This window comes from Crinia signifera, chromosome 9, assembly GCF_055691185.1.
Source record: "Crinia signifera chromosome 9, ASM5569118v1, whole genome shotgun sequence".
In the NCBI taxonomy this organism is placed as follows: Eukaryota; Metazoa; Chordata; class Amphibia; order Anura; family Myobatrachidae; genus Crinia; species Crinia signifera.
Window position 1 is genome coordinate 152,714,413 of NC_139225.1, and position 22,551 is coordinate 152,736,963.

A 22,551-nucleotide genomic window follows, 5' to 3' on the forward strand; every position below is an offset into this window, starting at 1 on the left:
GCACCTCTTTTTTTGACCATTATGTGCTTTGTGGGGCCTAGTTTTAAAAACTGCCATCCTGACTGCCGCTGCAGTGCCACTCTTAGATGAGCCACGTGTTTGTGCCGCACACTTGTGTGGCTTAGCATAGTTAGCCAGCTTCCTCAGTGCATTCATTGGCTTGTCTCTTCCACCCGGGTAAGAAACTCTTGGCCATTGACAATGAATTTGTGTATTGCTTCCTCTCGCCTAACTTGCTGGAAAACAGAAAGTCGCAAATCTGTAGACATTGGATGATCAAGCCATATAGTGGGGTTATCATTTATTAAACTTTGCTTGTAAGTCAGCTTGTAAGTCTCGCCTAACTTGCAGGAAAACAAAGAGTTGCTAAATTTCTTTTGGAAGATCGGAGCAGATCTCAGTGCTGCCCAAATCATCTGCTGCTCCTTTAAACACCCATCAACCAATAATGTAAAATCAGCTAACATGGCATCCAACATTGCTAGGTGCAGAGGCAAGTGGTGTAAGACTTCCAGAGCCAATTATTTCAGCAAATGTGTAGACATTGGACGATCAAGCCATATATTGGGGATATCCTTTATTAAAGTTTGCTTGTAAGTCAGGAATGAAACTTGTAAAGACGGCATGTTGAGATGTCGAGTCAAACATTCCTTAAGTGAACACATACGATTAGGAAGGACGCCCCCCGGTTTACATGAAGAACAGGTATACATCTCCTACCTGTGTATCAATGACATTGCTAAGAACCACCCCATATTGGTGTGATGAGACATACCTCAGCCAGTGACAGTCATGGACCCCATTTAGAATGCTTTTGTCATCTTCAAGCGCCATTTGTAGCCCATTTCTGAAAATTTCAGACCCCAAGAGAAGGACATCAAAAAGATAAATGCATTTTTTCATAGCCACCTGCAGCCAGCACAACTTTCCATGTTGACACAAGTTCAGTCCCACTGCACCTAACCTCAGGACTTTCTGGCTCTGTAGATGTGGAATTGCAGGACCAAGCATAGGCTGAAACTGGTCTATCACAACATAGTCAGCATCTTCATCCTCAACTGCCCGTTTAATGGCCTGTAGGATACGGTCATGCATCCCATGCTGTGCAGGTAGATCAGGCTCTCTAATTTCCCCATCAGGTTTCCCAGCATCTTCAATCCTCTAGGTTTTATCTCTTTCATTAGCTGTATTCTCTGGCTCTTGACTTGAAGGACCAGATGGTTCTTCTTGTTTCCACTTTCAGAAGAGGATTTTTGTTCCAGGCACTTCTTTCCCAGTTGCTTAATCCTTAACTTTTCTTAAAGTGATTGTACGTCTCGCATCAATACTCATTGGCACGCCCTGAAAGCATCCATTGGTGGTTGTAAATTTGATATTCTTTCCAATGACCTTTGTTAGGAAGCTGGTATCAGTTACTACATCCATGCTAAACGTGTATTACGGGCACAGCCCGTAACAACCGCACCCTCCTAAAGACATTTTATCCATAACCATGTGAATAGCGCATACTAAATACAGTATCTTTATTAAGTTAAAACACTGCTTTGTCTGCAATTGCAATCCCGGATTGAGTACACAATGTAGGGACAAACACACAATAGGGTGAACAGTCATTTTGCAACATTTATAGTAGTTCTTCACTTACTCATGTGACTATGCACAAAGGAGCTGGGGGAGGTGTTTTGCTACAGACATACTGTTTACAGTAAACAGTGGGCTCAATGGGAATGATTGTGGGGGAAGGTGCAGAAGCATGCATTGACTTTCAAACTCAATCTGTACCAACGACATGCATAACCGAAAAGATCTGCTTGTGTGGAATTTAATCCAAGTACTCTTTAGATAAAGTGCGTACTCTTTCCCTAAAGTACGTACTCTTTCCCTAAAGTACGTACTCTTTCCCTAAAGTTAGGACTTTTACATGAAGTGGGACATTTACTTGTGCGAAAAAAAAACCATTCTTTGCAACACAGTATGTACTGACAATAACTGTATCATGTACATGGCCACCTGCCATTGTTAATTTTTTGTCCAAGAACTCTTTCTGTAAAGTAAGTACTCTTTCCCTAAATTAAGGATTTTTACCTGAAGTGGAAAATTTACTCTTGCGAAAATAAAAACGTTCTTTGTAACTTATAGTATGTAACGACAATAACTGTATCATGTAAATTGCAGCCTGCCATTGTTAATTTTTTTGTGCAAAAGGAATTTGCAAAGCACCAAATTACTTTATTGATTAAAAAATGAAAAAAAAAAATAGTACATTAAAAAAAAAAAGTTGTACCCCACTTTGGCTCGAACCAGTATTGCTGCTACAAGTATACAGTAACTGTGTCTTTAACCGCTAGGCCACAGAAACCTGTGATTTCAGCTGCTCCATTGGTGTACAATATACTGTATAGTCAAGTATGAGACATGCCCAGTAGATTGCGCTGTTTTCATGGCGCAGTACAGCATAATGATAGACACCTCCGTAAATAATATACCATGTGAAAGTTTCCAGCATTAGTAAAGGTTAGCATGGATTCCATATTTATGCAGTAGCAATCTGTACCAACAACATGTATAACTGATATCTCCTCCTGCAAATTTAATCCAAGAACTCTTTCCTTAAAGTAAGTACTCTTTCCCTAAATTAAGGACTTTTACCTGAAGTGGAAAATTTACTCTTGCGAGAAAAAAAACGTTCTCTGTATCTTACAGTATGTAACGACAATAACTGTATCATGTACATTGCAGCCTGCCATTGTTATTTTTTTTGTGCAAAAGGAATTTGCAAAGCACCAAATTACTTTATTGATTAAAAAATGGAAAAAAAAAATAGTACATTAAAAAAAATTTTTTTTACCCCACTTTGGCTCGAACCAGTATTGCTGCTATTAGTATACAGTAACTGTGTCTTTAACCGCTAGGCCACAGAAACCTGTGATTTCAGCTGCTCCATTGGTGTACAATATACTGTATAGTGAAGTATGAGACATGCCCAGTAGATTGCGCTGTTTTCATGGCACAGTACAGCATAATGATAGACACCTCTGTAAATAATATACCATGTGAAAGTTTCCAGCATTAGTAAAGGTTAGCATGGATTCCATATTTATGCAGTAGCAATCTGTACCAACAAATTGTATAACTGATATGTCCTACTGCAAATTTAATCCAAGAACTCTTTCCTTAAAGTAAGTACTCTTTCCCTAAATTAAGGACTTTTACCTGAAGTGGAAAATTTACTCTTGCAAGAAAAAAAAATGTTCTCTGTATCTTACAGTATATAACAACAATAACTGTATCATGTACATTGCAGCCTGTCATTGTTATTTTTTTTTGTGCAAAAGGAATTTGCAAAGCACCAAATTACTTTATTGATTAAAAAATGAAAAAAAAAAAAAATAGTGCATTTAAAAAAAAAAGTAAAGGTTAGCATGGATTTAATATTTATACAGTAGCAATCTGTACCAATGACATGTATATCTGATCATATCTCCTCCTGCGAATTTAATCCAAGAACTCTTTCTGTAAAGTAAGTACTCTTTCCCTAAATTAAGGATTTTTACCTGAAGTGGAAAATTTACTCTTGCGAAAATTAAAACGTTCTTTGTAACTTACAGTATGTAACGACAATAACTGTATCATGTAAATTGCAGCCTGCCATTGTTAATTTTTTTGTGCAAAAGGAATTTGCAAAGCACCAAATTACTTTATTGATTAAAAAATGGAAAAAAAAATAGTACATTAAAAAAAAAAGTTGTACCCCACTTTGGCTCGGACCAGTATTGCTGCTAGCAGTATACAGTAACTGTGTCTTTAACCGCTAGGCCACAGAAACCTGTGATTTCAGCTGCTCCATTGGTGTACAATATACTGTACAGTCAAGTATGAGACATGCCCAGTAGATTGCGCTGTTTTCATTATGTCGCAGTACAGCATAATGATAGACACCTCCGTAAATAATATACCATGTGAAAGTTTCCAGCATTAGTAAAGGTTAGCATGTATTCCATATACCAACAAAATGTATAACCAAACAGATCTGCTTTAATTTAATCCAAGTACTCTTTCTCTAAAGTACTGTAAGTACTTTTTCCCTAAAGTAAGGACAAAATCTGAAGTGGGAAGTTGGACAAAATCTGTAGTGGGAAGTTGCGTGGCAGCCTGACATTTCGTTTTGTAGAAGACAGATTTTTTTTTCTTTTATAAAGTGAAGAATGTTGATTGGCCAGCTTCTCACAGATCAATGTCAACTGCAACATCATTGTATTCAGCACCGTAGTCTTAACGTGGAACATTTGTCACCCAGTGGTCAAACTATGTATTACATGGTGTGGGACATAACGCAGGACATAACGCAGTCTACAACTCGCGACTCAGAGACCTCAAAAGCGCGTTGTAATCCACAATGTACTTGGGCATAACTGTATATAGCAGTGACTCATACACACACATATATAGCAGTGACTCATACACACACATATATAGCAGTGACTCATACACACACATATATAGCAGTGACTCATACACACACATATATAGCAGTGACACACACACACACATATATAGCAGTGACACACACACACACACACACATATAGCAGTGACTCATCCACACATATATAGCAGTGACACACACACACACATATATATAGCAGTGACCCATACACACATATATAGCAGTGACACACACACACACACACATATATAGCAGTGACTCATACACACATATATAGCAGTGACACACACACACATATATAGCAGTGACTCATACACACATATATAGCAGTGACACACACACACACACACACACACATATAGCAGTGACTCATACACACATATATAGCAGTGACACACACATACACACACACATATATAGCAGTGACTCATACACACATATATAGCAGTGACACACACACACATATACTGTATAGCAGTGACTCATACACACATATATAGCAGTGACACACACACATATATAGCAGTGACACACACACATATATAGCAGTGACACACACACACTTATAGCAGTGACACACACATTCATACACACATATATAGCAGTGACAGTGACACACACACACACACATTCATACACACATATATAGCAGTGACAGTGACACACACACACACACACACACACAGCCCCTTCCCTGTGTCACACTCACTTTTAGGCTGTGCTGCTGCTGTCTCTGAAGCTGCTGGCTGGCATGGCACTGTATGTAGCACAATGCCGTTAAGCCCCGCCCCCTTTTCGGACCTCCGGTTGCCTCTCCTGCAGTTCAGCTGCCATGATTTATTTATTATAGGTAGTGGAGGAGGCTGGGGTAACTTGTCCCCTGTGCCTCACTCTTACTGTAAAACACGCTGGATGAAAGTGAAAGTAAGCCACTGCTCTGGGCAGGAAGGGCTGCTGGGAGCTGTAGTTTAGTTTCAGTTTTATCTAAGCAATGTGGATTTTGGCTGGGAGTGTGTGCATATAGCTGGGTGGGGTGGGGGTGGAGTTTCATGTGTGACCCCGCCCAACGTTATAGACCCACTCCCAGAATGATTGACACATGTAGCCAAATATATAAGAGATTATTAAATCATCATATAAATTGTACAGATTTTATGATCCGCCATTGATCTCTTTATATTGCCAAATATTCCCATATTATAAATATATATTTTTTATTTAAAAAAAATAAAAATATTTCCCATTTTAGTGCAGTGTTTAGCATTTACATTACATACACAGCTGATTGTGCATTAGGGTGAGAACGGGATGCAGTTAAAATCCCGGCAGTCGGGATCCCGGCGTTCAGAATCCAGACGCCGGAATCCCGACTGCCGAAATCCCGACACTTTCTCCCTCCGTGGGTGTCCACGACACCCCTGGAGGGAGAATAAATTAGCGTGCCGAGCGTAGCGAGGCACCGGGTCCGCTGCGTGGCGAGCGCAGCGAGCGCGCAAGGGGGGGCGATCCACGTCCCCCCCTTGTCTAGATTTCGGCGGTCGGGATTCCGGCGTCGGGATTATGAACGCCGGGATCTCATACTGAATCCGTGAGAACAGATTAGGAATTGTAGTTATTTGCGGTGTAGTGTGTTATCTGTGTATAGTATGTGCAGATTGTGTGTTGTGTGTGTATATACATGTAGTGTGTATAAAGTGATGGTTGTGTATAAATTAAATGTCTGTTAACTGTGTATATACAGTGTAATCAGTGGTGTAACTACCGTGTGTGCTAAGAGATGCGGCTGCTATGAGGCCCGAACTGCTACAAGGGCCCCATGGCAGCTCTCCCTGCACCCGGTCACACATGCAGCAGTGACACCAGCAATCGGCTGCATGGCTGGGACAGGCCCAAGAGCATGGAGGGAGCAGCAGACAGGGAGTCTCCAGCCCACACTCAGCCTCTGCTGCCCCCATGCTCCCCACCCAGCTCATGAAGTATTCAATCTGGCTTTGCCAGTGGATGAGGGTCAGGAGCCGTCTGTGTGGGGCCCGCTCTCAGCGATACCACACTAGCGAGGGGGGACCCTGATGAGCTATATAGAGACCATCTCCTCGTGTCCACCACCACTTGCCTGTCACAAGTGCAGAGCATGGGCAGCAGTGCACAGCCCAGGTCACAACTGAGGAGCCTGAGTATCCAGCTCTGCAAACGAGGTGGAGAACCGGCTAGGTCCTGAGGAGAGGATCGGGGAAAGGGCTGTACATCTAAAGACGGATGCCCATAGCCATTATCTCAGCATGCCGGACCCCCCACCACCACCACAGGGCAAGGTGAGTACTGCACACCCCCATATGTGCTCTGTACCCCCTCCCCCTGGGCGTTCTCTTGCTAATGAGGCATGACGAACAGGCAGCTGACATCCGGTGATCCCCCCCGAACAGACCTGCATCTGTAAGGTTACACTGAGGCATGAGCCTTCCCCAGTATTTCATGTCGGCGACCATCGAATGATGGGGGTAGATCCCAGCAGGCTGCGAATGGATGTTTCCGTGTAGCATCTATTTGCATGCCCTACTGGTGAAATTGACTTGCGAATAGGTGGCGGACAGGACATTCGCAAGGCGGTGTTTGGTGAACTCGCAAAGCTGTGAATCAACCAGAATAAGCCCCTTGGCCTCCAGAACTGGGCACAGTACTCTAGACAAGGTCGTACCAATGATCTATACAGTGGCATTATTACTTCTTTCTTTCTACTGCTGATTACTCTCCCTATACAACCAAGCATCTGACTTGCCTTCTTCATTGCTTTGTTACATTGCCTACCTGCCTTTAAGTCCCCTGAAATAGTGACACCTAGATCCCTCTCTTCCTCAGTAGTTTCCTTTTATATATATATATATATATATATATATATATATATATATATTCAGTGTAGTGTGTGTCATGAGTATATAGAGTGTAGTGTGAGCCATGTGTATATATTGTTAAAGTCGAGTTACACACACGCCATTTTAGGATAGTATGGCCGCCATTTTGGTTCGCAGAGTTGCGCAAATAAAGTATACATACCCGAGTCTGTGTGACAAAGTGGACCAGAAGCGCAGCCATACTATTACACATAAATTCATAATACCATACTTACACCAAATAAAATATAGTTAATTAAAGGATTAGTGCACTACACATAGTTTAATTAGAAATACACGATTGTTTCTGTACATGTTTGGTATCTTTATGTTCAGTGTCCCGTGCGCAGCATTCCGGTCGCAGCCAAATATTCGCAAGTCCTATGGTCTGATAATTACGGACAAAATACCTATTATATGTACTTTTTATCATGTGTCCTGTGAGAGACAAAGGAATGCAGTTGTAACTAGTTTGTGTTGCTGTTTACGACCCCCGACGACGATGCCAGCAAACAAAAGGACACCAAAATACCCTTCCCCCCCCCCTGCACTTCTCCAAGCCAGATGTAATACCTTGCCCAATCACTGAGGACTGGACATTCGAACCCTGACCAATGGGAATGGCCTTTGTCCTCCCCCTTCTGACCCTATAAGATAGTCATCCCTGAGCTGGCTCTCTCTTTCACTTTGGCACTGCTGATAATCAGCTGTATCCCCTCACCATTGACCCGGGCAGAGGCAGAACTCTGGGAGGCAATGGAGTCATCTGCCGCCGGGCTCCTGCTCCCAAGGGGGCACCTCTCCACCCCCTGGAAGTTTAAATCAGTTATTTAAAAGACATTGCTTCTGTGGCTGAGTTCTGAAATATATGTGTTATCTATCTATCTATCTATCTATCAATTCTATCTAAACAAAAATATTTTATATGTAGGGTTGTATGTGTGTGTGGGGGGGGGGGCAATATATATCTTGCCTCCGGGCAACTGTAACGAACTTACGCCACTGGACCCGGGCTATAGTTCAATTTGAATATAGCGAGCTCCGACCGGACTGCGCTGCGCATATTCCATGACGGTAACATTTGTGTTCCCCTTCTGTGTAACGTGGCTGATTATAATTGTATTCTGTATATGTTACTGTTCCCCTGTTTAGTTTAGAGTATATTAGTATTGTTTAAGGACATTGTATCACGTGTTATCCTGTATTTCTTCTTTCTGTAACCCCCTTTTTGTCCGCTAGGGACTAAATACACTATTTTGGAGAATCTATCTCCGCATTTGTTATATCGTGGTCTCGTCTATTATTTGCATTTAGCGATAGCGTATATAACGGACATTGTCCTTAAAAGGTATTGGCAGATTAGAGACTAAGTACTGCTAAGGGATCTCCTATTACTGCAGTGATTCAAGCGTGTACAATACACGGTAAAGGTCCGCTACGTTGCGCTACGCTTTGTTCGCACGTAGCTAGGAATAAAGGGTAAGCAGAGTTACGGAATGAGTACATAAACTGCACATTTCACTTATTGTTCTTTGGCTATATAAATATCAGGTATTGATAAGTGGGGGCTGGCGTCCGAGCGTTTCATTCTCTAGAACACTGTACCAAGCGCGCGGCTTGAACCTATACCAGCAAAAGGGTGGAAGTGATTATTTAACCATTGCTGGATAGGCCAATTCCGTGGCGGTGCAGGGTTCGAGAGGTGCTAGCGTTTGAACCCGGAGTAAAATAAGTGAAATTCAAAGAGAAATCAAGCCACGTGTTTTAAAGTATATTAAGTATTTAGTCATCTGTACTTTCTGCCTGCCACAAGTAGTTTAACGGGGTATAGTGTCCTGAGTTGCTTGTTTATTATAGTCTATGTGCCACGTGCGATAAAGTTCGCACACGTGGAGACAAAGGCCTGTGTTTATTATAGTACATAGAGTATCCCTTCTGTGCAAAACTATAACTTTTATTGTTAGTTACTGAAGGGCCAGGGACTCCGCCACGTGGCGATAAGTTCTGGGCCTTTTACAGTAACGTGAAGCGTCTATTGTGTATTACGCAAGGTGCGCACACACGTGCTTATGTTGGGAAATTTTCGCATCTTTGTACGTAATTTACGGATTAAGTGCGGGATTTATTTCACATCTTTATACGTAACTTTCGGACTGAGTTAAGGGATTTATTCCATATTTATGCGCAATTACTGCGTGTAGCGAAACCCGATCGCGACCTTGCAAATACACTGTAGAACACGTGGGTGGCCGATTCATCGGCGGCCTGTGAACAGGTTTAACAAACACACGTGCACACGTGGCTGTTCACTGGCACTGCACATGCAGCACACATAGGAGCCCAGCTTTATTTAAACGGTATATTAACATACTGTGGATAAAGCGGTAATTAATAAAAGTAAATACGTTTTTTTGTTCATTTTTCAAAAAAAAAACAAAAAAACAAGCAACTCAAGCATTATTTTAATAGATTCCTATAGCCATTTAAGGGATTTAAACCTGCATAAGTATCTAGTGAGAAACTACCAACTAGGGAAGATTTTCTGTACAGAAATATTTCAAGTTTAAGCGTAAGACCAAGGTGTAACTAGCACCCAGTGTGAAACAATCATTGAGGTGAACGGGTGTGTGACGACACGACTCAGCGCAGTCCAGATCAGGATATTATTTGTGTGTTGAAATAAGACATATAGGTGCACGTGACGACGGGCCCATAGGAACTGCCCCTTTCCTGGATCTACCTATTTTGATCCACCGGGAGGGTACAAGAAGCTAAATCGGAACCCAGTGATCTGATCAGCTGCTTTAGAAATACCGGTTTTGAGGATACAGGAAAAACAAGTTTTGTTGTGTTCTGCAAAACTTGGCCGCACCCTGCAATTCGACTAGCATTTCGCTGCAAGTGGTGATTGAGTACAACCACGTAGACTTCGCGCCTCGCTAAAGTGTGGGAACGTTGCAGGCTGCTGAGGAGGAGTGTTTTGGGTATTGCTCACTGATAAATTACCCACCGGCCCTTTAAAGTGAACCTATCATTCCCTTAATGGGGAACCGTAGCTTGCACCAAGGGGCCGTGCTACCTAGGGAAGAATTACGCCGACCACAAGGATCGGCGGCATTCATAATGTGCAGAAAGCACGGTGAACGAGCAGTTGTTTACTTAAATAAATGGAAGGAAATGACACAAGGCAGCAAAGTAGAATTTCCCAGTGTTGGTAGTTTCGATCCAGAAGTCTTATCAGCAGTTAGAGATCAGATATGTTTGCTCTTGCCACTCGAGGAAAGAGTTGAACAGAATGAATGTCTAAAATTGTGGCAGAAGGAAAGTACAATTCAAAGGGAACATAGTTATCTGTCAGATGCAAGTATAAATCAGCCACAGGAATACGAATGTTTCTACTCCCCAATATGTAAAAAAGGGAACAATTCAAGTCCAAAGTGAAACCAAAAATAACCTGAAAATGAATAACCTGTATACTGTTTTTACCCCCTATAAGCAAGATACAGATCCACAGGAGGGATTCCTGACATCAGCCATCCATTGCGAAGCTAGCGGAAAGGAGAGAGAGGCTGAGACAGCCCAAGCTGCTGCTGCCATCCTGGTCGAGAAGATGGCTGATGCCAGGAACACAATTGGAGACACAGGTAAGCACACACAACACAGCACAGAGATAGTTATTCCTGGGATGTTGTCCAATGGTGCAGGGGGGACACAAATCCACCCTCTGCACACAGTGGAACCTCCTTGTGGACGGGAAGGCAGGGATGAGGTAATGCCTGTAAGGGATAGTGACATGCACAATACGTGGACACGATTGGAACGTCGTTCAATCATCAAAAATTTCCCTGATCCCAGCAAAGATCTTGCAAAGTGTCAGAAATTTGTAAGGGAACGAGGAAATTCAGATGAGCCCACCAATAAGGATTGGCGATACATGTTGAGAGCTTGCCTACCTTCACAAATAGATGTCCCGAAATTCATTCGGGACAGTGGTGTGGAGGGCGATAAGATTTTAACTGAACAGGGCAACCAGGAAAATATACGCCTAATAAATATACAATTGGGTGTATATTTCCCAGCGACGGTTGAAAATACTCTGATGTTTACCATCGAACAAAAAGATGGTGAGTCTACCAGCGGATATTTCAACCGTGCTTTGCAGGCGTTGCCAAAACACTCTGGTATCCCCGACCCCAGGGACAACATACATCTTAAGGGAGTGATTGTCTCTGTGCTGATACAAGGTCTTAGGGAAAATTTGAGAACCAGCATAGAAACCATTTTCCCCAACTGCAGACAGATGACAATACATACTTTAAAGAAATCTGCTGTTGATCTGGACAAACGATTTATGACAGAAATACAGACAAACGGCATGCAGAAACTGATAACAGCCGATAGTCACACTTTTAGTAAGGATCCAACCAAAAACATACAACACCCAAGGCAAGACACGGTAAGACGGAAACAAACCGTATGTTTCCACTGTGGAAACAAAGGACACCTAGCCAGACATTGCAGGGTAAGTAACCATAGGAAACATAACACATATGTAAGTGACTGGGAGACACAATGGGAGGAGACAGGTAGGTCTCAACACATAGCCATAGCCCCACCTAGTAGCCAATGCTGCCCTAAGCATGACACATATATGCAAACAGGGAGTAGGACACACATACACCCCACAACCAGATAACGTGACACAATATCTGAGGGAGGAGCCTCAGATATGGGTAAGTGTAATGGTTTAAACGCAAACGTTTTTTTTTTTAATCAAACCCGTTAATAACATTCCCTCCTGATCTAGGTTGTGCCAAGCAAATAGCAGTTACAATTGGGGTAACAGGAAAAGTGCAGCATTACCCATTGGTAAAACAAATAGAGATCATAATCGGGACCTTGCATATCAAATACTCTGTCTTATTGACTGCAGTGGCTGCGATTGACCTTCTAATTAAAGAACTACCTTGAAAAAAATAAGTTATGTCTGCTTCTGGGCTCCAGAGAATTCATAACTTAGAGACAACAGGACCAGTATGCACGAACTAGATGCAAAATCGTTAGATATACCCACATGACTAATGCTGCACTGTACTGTTATAAATTTTTTTTTAACCCATCTAAGGTAGCTAAAAACTACAGCACGAATACCGAGTTCCCTTTGAACTAAAGATGGGCAGGACACAGGATTAATGGCAAGGATAGCTTCAATAGAAACCCATTTAAAAACAGAGAGCATAGCGCCCCAAAGTACAGCTTCACCATTTGAAACCGGAGGTCGAGCTGGAAAAATACCCAGTGAGATAACAAGGTTCCCAAAAGAGAACTTTTTAGCTAATACCCCTAGACACAGCCCATAGTCACAACCCCACTGGGTAAGAGAAAGGAGGGAGGGCTTACAGATCAGAACAGGAGTTGAAAAGGGTGAGAACCAAATAGTTGAGAGCCAATTCCCCCATAGTGCCAAATCCTGGTGTCATCCAAATAAAAGAGAAATTTCTGTTGCAATAAATGTACACATTGCTGTCATTAATTTTTCTACCCTTTTGATTTTTTTTTCTCTCTTTTTCCCCTACCCTTCTGTTCCAGAAACTTTAGAGAGCCACAAAGCCCCTCCCCCGGGTCTTGCGGGATTGCACACTGTCCTTACAGCCCACAAATGGTTTGATACCGATACAATGGGTCAATGATCTATTGTTATGTCCTTTCTCATCCACAACACCAGCAGATGGCGATAGACAACTTCTGGTGTATCCTCCTGAGGGAGGACATAAGGTATCTCAGGACAGATTGCATTTGTGCCTGAACGGGGAGGGGGGGGGGGGTGGAGGGGGAAATCTGGGACACATAAGTAACCACAAACCCACAAATGATAGAAAAGTAGTTGGAAAAATCTGTCGCACACCCAGCAGAGAAATACCTATTATGAATATGCAGTACCCCATAAAGCATCACGAGTGGACAAGAAAGTAATCACAATATTTTTCAGTAAATTTTGAACAAAGTCCCAGTAACCTTAAGCATTGCTCCTTATGTTACCCAGGGCAACCACAGCCACCATCTTGTGAAAAGCAGTCCAAGTAGTGCACAAAGCATTCCCCTTCAACAGAGAATGAAAAGGGTTGTAAAATGCATTTACATATGAATAGATGCAATCACAAAACCCATGTCCTCACAGACAGATGTGGATAGTAAAGAATGAGAAACAGGCCTGATTACAGCCTTTGCCCTGGGTATAACTGACACAAGAGACCATGTGATTTGGAATACTAGGCATCTGCTGAGTGTGCGACAGATATAGTGACTTAAGAAACCTGGTGATGCCAGCCTGACCAATGTCGTACTGCAGTGTACAATTAAACCCAGTTACTCGAGCACTTCCTACTTGTCTACACAGTGTAGTTGCCATAGCACTACCGGTAAACAAGACTGAGAATATGGTGTTGGGGTGTGTTTTAACTGGTTATGCTCCTCATATAGTCTGGACACTCCTAAAATTCTGCCTAAACATGAGAAAAATATTCACCAGCCAAGTTCACTAAATGGGAACTTGCATTGATGAATTTTATAAATGTTACCAGTAACATGGGTAATATTGTAAACCCAGCAACACTCTTACCAGGTGTGCCCTTCAAGGCACAAAGGGTGGGGGGTTGATGCTGAGGTTGCTGGACTGGTGGAAGTTAGTGGGAGCCGAGACAAATATGATTGCATGACATGTTTGAATCAGACCTTTGCAGCATGCCCCCAAAGGGTGGTAAGAACCCATTGGAAGAGGTAATTCATTTTTTTTTCTTCTCCCTCGTTCTTCCCACAACACTGAGATGGGAAAATTGTACACTGGCTATACCGTAATAGATGGAGAAGGCATAGTAGAGGCTGGACACCTTGGACGTCTCACTCAGCAACAGCAGCCTCATTAGTAGTGCTGCGGGCTGAGAGAAAAACAGCCAATATTTATGCCGACTCCAAGTACGTTTGTTGTTGTAATGCAGAAGATCTTGGGCCCTATGGCGCCTCAGAGATGTTTGTTTCAGTAGCTGGCACTCCAGTGGCGCAAGCATTGTAAGTTCAAAAGATTCCTGACAGCCGCACAGCTGCCGGACAGAGTGGCTGTTATCAAGTGTAAAGCCCACACCTTCGATAAGGATTCAGTGTCACTTGATAATGAACATGCTGACAAGGCAGCTGGGTGAGCTATGCGCTCTGCGGATAATGTTTGTGTTCCCCCTGTAAATGTCAGTGTATTCACATAGAAATGCAAGATTTGTGTCCCCTGCAGGAGAAAGCAGTCTGGAAGCCGAAGGGATGTGGACAGGAATAGAAAGATGGACAAGGAAAACCAGTGACTCTGAGAACATGCCAAACTGTCAGGGCAGAGATAGCCTATGGCCTGACTTGCCTTGGCAGGGAAGGTATGTGGAAATTAGTCCGAAATTACTGGTGTGCCCACAGACAGGTAAGACGACAGGGTCATGCCTTACTTGTCTGGGGAAAGATACTGGAACAGCTGTTCCCACAGAGCCATCTCCACATCCCTCCTCCAGCAGGATCCTCTGCAGGTAATACAAATTGACTTTGTACAGTCCACTCTAGAAGCGTTTTAGTTATTTATTTACTTATTTTTTTTATATGTGTTGATGTTTGTGTGTATAGATATGGTAGCCCAGAAGCACCCCTGAGTACGCAAGTGTATATGAAAGGTTTTAAGTCATGTGTAAACCTCTAGGGACTGATGGTACACCCCACACTCTTTTTTTGTAATAGTAGAATCACTCTCAAAACTCCACCTCAGTTGTCCCCATCGAAACATTGCTTGGCGGGCAGCCACACGTTATGGTAATCCCACAAGAAGATCCTAGACCACACCACGAACTGACCCATGTTTCAAATATAATGCAAATGATGTATCCACACCTGGAAAACTGCAGCAAAAGGACTTTGTTGACACCTGTTGTGAACGGTCATAACCATGAACCAGGAGATGTTATTGTTTCCCATGCTTTGTCATATACAGGTTGCTTGATAGACCTTTGAAAGGAACCACCCCAAGTCTTGTTGACCAGCACTACCTCAATAACAAAGTCGCAGAGAGAGAGATTCGGGTACGTTCGTCCTACTGCCAGAAGACCAGAAACCCAGAAGGTCCTTACATTCAAGAGCGAAAGAAAGAAATCGCTAGAGGCACCATTTCGGGAGGACTGGAGAGCAGCTAAGGTCAAGCAACCTGTACAAGCTACAAAAAGGACTGTGACACACCCCACTGGTAACAGGTTGGAAGGATCACTAACAAGTTTTTTTCCTTTCTCAGTTTTTCTCCATTATTTTGGGTCCTATTTTTGTCTCCACCCCCCCACTATCCGTTCTTATCCCCAAAGTCAAGGATACTGCTTTCGCACTGCTGCCAGGTATTGGGCAGACGATACAGAGTTCTGAGAGTGTGTTACCCCCTGACACACCCCCTGCCTCCGTCACAGACGCCGGTCACAACTATCATCTTGAGCAGCGGCTCCCGTCATATGGCGCCGGGCGCCGCTTCTCTAAGCTAAGTAAACCCAGGAACACTTCATCTAACCAGCAACCTTGTATTCTTATCTCAAACCTTACTTTTGTTTTTGACTGTCTACCTCCGCTACATTACGCTAGCTGCCGCTCTGCTGTGATCAAACACAGCACGCTCACTACCCAGCAGCCGAGTAGTCTGTCACCCCCACCTCTGCATATACCGCAGATAGTATTCAAAAGGCTCTTTCCATCCAGCCTCGGGTGCTGCACCTTTGACACATAACAGGTGTTTTTGTTGTATGAGGTAAAACGCATTAAACACTACTGCTTTGATACAGACCAGGCAATTATCTGCCAAAAATCTCCATTCTTTTTACTTTCCATCAGCTGATTAGTCTGTTATCTATACCCCTGCATATACTGCAGTCATTATCTGAACGTCTACACCTCTGACCTATAATAGGCTTTTGTTGCATGAGGTAAATACATGAAATATAACTGTATCGATACAGACCAGGCAATTATCTGCCAAATTTTCGCACATTTACTGCCTAGCAGCTGTTCAGCTTATCACCCACACCTCTGCATATACTGTTGACAGTATCTAAAACCACTCTTACCACCCAGTATCAGGTACTGCGTCTTTGACCTATAACAGGTTTTTGTATGAGGTTAACATATGATAATACAACTGTATAGGTACAGACCAGGCAATTATCTGCCAGATTTTGTCTTAAATTGGATCAGTATACAGACAGTGCGAAACTCAGAACACTGGTGAATCTGCAATTCACTTATAAGAAGATTATTTGTTTGATATACCAACAGTACTATTATATATTTGATACCCAGTCTATATGTCTGTATCCATTTAGCCTTCACTATTCAGTTTTTTGTAAACCACTGTATTTGGGACTAATAGCTGCCAAACTCTCCCAATGTGTATGCTAAGCTTATACTGTCAGCGTCAAAACTGACTAAATCGTTAAACCCAATCTAAGCTAAAAGACTGTTTTCAATTGATTGAGTTTACATGTTAGAACTGTGAAACTTGCACTCGATTTGTATCAATCGTGGTTTGACACTCTGTTGGTGTCATTACATGTCTGATAGCCTATCTGTTCCTTCATAGCCAATACTACCCAGCCTGTTCAATGACAGTGTTTGCAATCTACGGCTGCCAAAACTTTTAAATCTACCCGTGAGGCTTACAGACCATGCAAACCTAGCAATAAATTCCTCAAGGTGTCACACTAGCCCCAGTCAGAACCATTCAGTACTGGCAACAATGGCGCCTAAGGTGCACTACTCATGAGGATACAAACACTGTTTATTTCAACATCAACCCCCATTGTAGATAATCTACACCGGTGGCAACACTAAATAGTGGTTGCCTCAACCCTATTACCCTTCTTCTATTCCGGGGAAAGGATCAGCGTTCTCCTACTCTCTCATCCATCCTTTGATACAACTAGTAGATGGTGGACAGCAGAAGTCAGGGTCCGCACTGTTGATACCAACCCACTACTTATGCCATAACCCTTCTTTTCAGTGCTCTCTCATCAGTCGCGTCAAAACTGAACCCCCTGCAATGCAGGCAAGCAACAGGGTGAACCATTGATGACGCCTCAGAAAGCAGAAGCACTCTATTTCAATTGAGCTACAATGCTGGTGCCCCCCCAATTTTGCCAACATTACTACCATAAGTCACTGGATCGCCTGAACCCGTCCCGATCTCAGTAGCTAAGCGGTGACTGGCCGGGCTAGTACCTGTGGGAAGACTCACTGGGAATACTCGGTGTAGTAATTACCAGGCGAAGAAGGGATCACCTTCTAGACTTAGCTCAAGCTGTCTATATTCTCCACTACTCCTGACTTCCTAAATCTTTCTACCACTCTCATTCCCCAATATCCACAGTTGTGACCCACTACTACTCGTTTATCACGGAGGACAACACATTGTTTATTAGAATTTTCACTGTCTAATTATGTGTGTCAAGCATCCCTAAACCAATACCTGTATCAACCATACTGCGCATTTATGCAAATTAAATAACCTATTAAAGGTGTTGATCTTACAGGCATGGTACACTCATATCCAAACATTGCGCTGACCTTGTGATTATTATCAAGGACCGACTTTTGGCAATTAGCCATATTATTCTAACGCATTGAATATTGTCTCTTTCTCTTTTTTAGTCATAATCAGAATAAAAGTTAAGTTTTATTACACTAATTACTCAACTAATCACTAATTCATTATTATTATATATATCTTTTTCAAGTGTGCCCCAAAAACCTTACGTATGTTCCCTTGTAGTCACCCTCGTGACGCCCCCCCCCCCCCCTTTTTTTCAGTGTGTTACCCGTCCCAGTTTAGGTCAAGATAGAATCTCTAAGCTTGACACGTTACCCAGGACCGGATGTTTGATAGTAATAATACCAGCATACTTAAAAGTATACCAAAAAGAGAGACAACCAAGAATTCAAGGGTCTGTTGTCACAAACAATGCCTACCAATGGATGCCATATCTGAAAAACAATTGTATATAGTGTAACCTCCCCTGTTTATTTTTTATCCCCAAAAAAAAAAAATTTTTATATTATCCTTTGTCACCCTGAGTAGATTGTTCGATAAATGTGGCCCCTCATTTATCCATAATCCTGGATTGGCCTAGTACAGATGGTTTACTCCCCTTCTATGTAAAATTCAAGGATCCCAAAATTATTGTTAGGATTATGAATTTCTGTGTTTTAGGAAATATTTTTGTACTGTGACAGTTTTGTATTTACTGTCAAAGGGTGGACTGTTAAAGTCGAGTTACACACACGCCATTTTAGGATAGTATGGCCGCCATTTTGGTTCGCAGAGTTGCGCAAATAAAGTATACATACCCGAGTCTGTGTGACAAAGTGGACCAGAAGCGCAGCCATACTATTACACAAAAATTCATGATACCATACTTACACCAAATAAAATATAGTTAATTAAAGGATTAGTGCACTACACATAGTTTAATTAGAAATACACGATTGTTTCTGTACATGTTTGGCATCTTTATGTTCAGTGTCCCGTGCGCAGAATTCCGGTCGCAGCCAAATATTCGCAAGTCCTATGGTCTGATAATTACGGACAAAATACCTATTATATGTACTTTTTATCATGTGTCCTGTGAGAGACAAAGGAATGCAGTTGTAACTAGTTTGTGTTGCTGTTTACGACCCCCGACGACGATGCCAGCAAACAAAAGGACACCAAAATACCCTTCCCCCCCTGCACTTCTCCAAGCCAGATGTAATACCTTGCCCAATCACTGAGGACTGGACATTCGAACCCTGACCAATGGGAATGGCCTTTGTCCTCCCCCTTCTGACCCTATAAGATAGTCATCCCTGAGCTGGCTCTCTCTCTCTCTCACTTTGGCACTGCTGATAATCAGCTGTATCCCCTCACCATTGACCCGGGCTATAGTTCAATTTGAATATAGCGAGCTCCGACCGGACTGCGCTGCGCATATTTCATGACGGTAACATTTGTGTTCCCCTTCTGTGTAACGTGGCTGATTATAATTGTATTCTGTATATGTTACTGTTCCCCTGTTTAGTTTAGAGTATATTAGTATTGTTAAGGACATTGTATCACGTGTTATCCTGTATTTCTTCTTTCTGTAACCCCCTTTTTGTCCGCTAGGGACTAAATACACTATTTTTGGAGAATCTATCTCCGCATTTGTTATATCGTGGTCTCGTCTATTATTCGCATCTAGCGATAGCGTATATTACGGACATTGTCCTTAAAAGGTATTCGCAGATTAGAGACTAAGTACTGCTAAGGGATCTCCTATTACTGCAGTGATTAAAGCGTGTACAATACACGGTAAAGGTCCGCTACGCTTTGTTCGCACGTAGCTAGGAATAAGGGTAAGCAGAGTTACGGAATGAGTACGTATACTGCACATTTCACTTATTGTTCTTTGGCTATATAAATATCAGGTATTGATAATATACTGTGTAGTGTATGTATATACTGTATAGTGTATGTGATATACAGTAGGTGTATATACAGTGCAGTGTGTGAATATACTGTGTAGTGTATGTGTGTATACAGTGTAGTGTGTGTATATACTGTGTAGTGCATGTGTGTATACAGTGTAGTGTGTGTATATACTGTGTAGTGTATGTGTGTATACAGTGTAGTGTGTGTATATACAGTGCAGTGTGTGTCTCACCTCCAGTCTGGTTGAAGCGACTCATCACTGTCCTCACATTGTGCTTGTATACAGGCTCATCACCTCTACTTCTCTGTGTGTTTCTCTCCCAGTAATCTGCTTCCACTTTATTCATCCACGGAGCCACAGGACGCCAGAGACGAGAGTCGCTGTTATAATGTGTAATCTGCTGATCATCCACATATCCAACTTCAGAGTATTCTGGCAGCCCCGATCCTTTACCTGAGACCCCCGTCACATAATACCTCAGTGTGTGACTGTCTGAGAGAGACACAGAGACTGTTACTTATCACACATATTATACACAGCACACAGACCACAGCCATGTACAGCCCGGTATTACCTGTATACATACATATATCTTATAGTGTAATAATACTGCAGTGGGTCACTGTCTGAGAGAGACACAGAGACTGTTACTTATCACACATATTATACACAGCACACAGACCACAGCCATGTACAGCCCGGTATTACCTGTATACATACAGTACACATATCTTATAGTGTAATAATACTGCAGCGTGTGACTGTCTGAGAGACACAGAGACTGTTACATATCACACATATTATACACAGGACACAGACCACAGCCATGTACAGCCCGGTATTACCTGTATACATACATATATCTTATAGTGTAATAATACTGCAGCGTGTGACTGTCTGAGAGAGACACAGAGACTGTTACATATCACACATATTATACACAGGACACAGACCACAGCCATGTACAGCCTGGTATTACCTGTATACATACATATATCTTATAGTGTAATAATACTGCAGCGTGTGACTGTCTGAGAGACACAGAGAATGTTACAGATCACACGTATTATACACAGGACACAGACCACAGCCATGTACAGCCCGGTATTACCTGTATACATACATATATCTTATAGTGTAATAATACTGCAGCGTGTGACTGTCTGAGAGACACAGAGACTGTTACATATCACACATATTATACACAGGACACAGACCACAGCCATGTACAGCCCGGTATTACCTGTATACATACATATATCTTATAGTGTAATAATACTGCAGCGTGTGACTGTCTAAGAGACACAGAGACTGTTACATATTGGTGTGTACACACGGGGGAGATATATTGCTAGCAATATATTGATGAGCAATATATTGCTCAGTGTACTTGCAATATATTTCTCAGTGTCCAGTTTTTCAGAGGGACCAGCAATTTTCCATGAAAAATGCTAGCAATTTTGACTAGATTTTTTTTACCCTCTATTTAAATTCATTTATGATTGACATGGGTTGGTGTGGGGCAGCATGGTAATGCTCATGCCGCCCACCGATGGTGCAAATCACCATCGATGGGCAGCATGAACATAATCATGCTGCCCGACACCAATGCCCTCTAAAGACTTACGGACTAGTGCGGCTGTGGGGCGCGCAGGAGGTGTGGGTGCTGGCACAGTGGGGGAGAGATTTGCGCAGCAGCTTCTGTGCTGTATGCGCGGCCAGGGAAGGAGGAGGAATCAGGGGGGGGCGTGTGACAGGGCGGGTGGGCAGGTCCCGGCCGGCGTGTCACGCTGTGACAGGGTGGGTGGGCGGGTCCCGGCCAGCGCTGAAGGGTAGATATCGCTGGTCTCTGGTGCACAGTATAGGGAAGAAAAGAGTATATACTGCGCTTATAAGCTGCTTAATTGAACGATTTCTGGTACAATTTGGGGATTAATTAAGCGCTTGAAAATTATGTGTTAAAATGCAAAGTGAAAATAAAAATAAATATAAATATAAACCATGTGCTATGCCGTATTTACCAAATAAAAACATGTAACCTTGATAATTCAATGTTTACAACTCCTTTTGGAGTTTTTTTCTGGAGGTGCCTTTTCTGCAATGATGGTATTTCAATGTTCCGTTTCTCTGAAAGTGAGAGTATAACTGCGCAGGGCAATAGTGAGGCAGTCCTTGTGGCTAACTGTCCCTATCTATTACCTTCTCGCAGCTTTCTCCTTTCTCCGTCCATGGAACTTTCCAGCTGTAGCGCTCACTCGATACCGGAAGTGCGGGGTCTCGCCTCCGTGCAGCGTGTTTTGCGGCTTACTTCTGGCGACTTGCATCGGCTCTTCTCCTTCACATCCAACGCGTTTCGAAGCACTGGGCTTCTTTTTCAAGGATGTTGAAATGGACTGAGTATCTGTTTTTTATACCAGTGTAAAAACCTTTTTTTTCTTTTTTCTTTGAAAAACTTTATTTATAAAAACGGAAGTTTGGTTCTTTTTGGCGGCATGCACATGTCTCTAGGTTAATAGTGTATATATGGTTTATTTGAAGGAAATGCTTGTTTTTTTTTTTAAAAGATTTTTATGTAAGTGTAAGCAGGATATTTATGTATTTGTTTTCTGTTAGTTATTTATTTTAAAAAGGCTGAAATTTCGAAATCGATGTTTAGTCCAAAAGGTTGCAGGGTTCTCAATTCGTAGATCCATTTTGATTCCCTTTTTTTTAAC

General features: G+C 42.4%; 1 protein-coding gene across 1 annotated transcript in view; it reads right to left on the bottom strand.

The window, feature by feature from the left end:
• The window catches only part of LOC146036347 (saoe class I histocompatibility antigen, A alpha chain-like), a 243,857-nt gene that overhangs the window by 163,888 nt on the left and 57,418 nt on the right, over positions 1 to 22,551 (bottom strand). Inside the window, exon 2 of the mRNA XM_083160304.1 lies at positions 20,069 to 20,329. Within this exon, the coding sequence (XP_083016430.1) occupies positions 20,069 to 20,329 (261 nt within the window). The remainder of the gene's footprint in view (positions 1 to 20,068; positions 20,330 to 22,551) is intronic.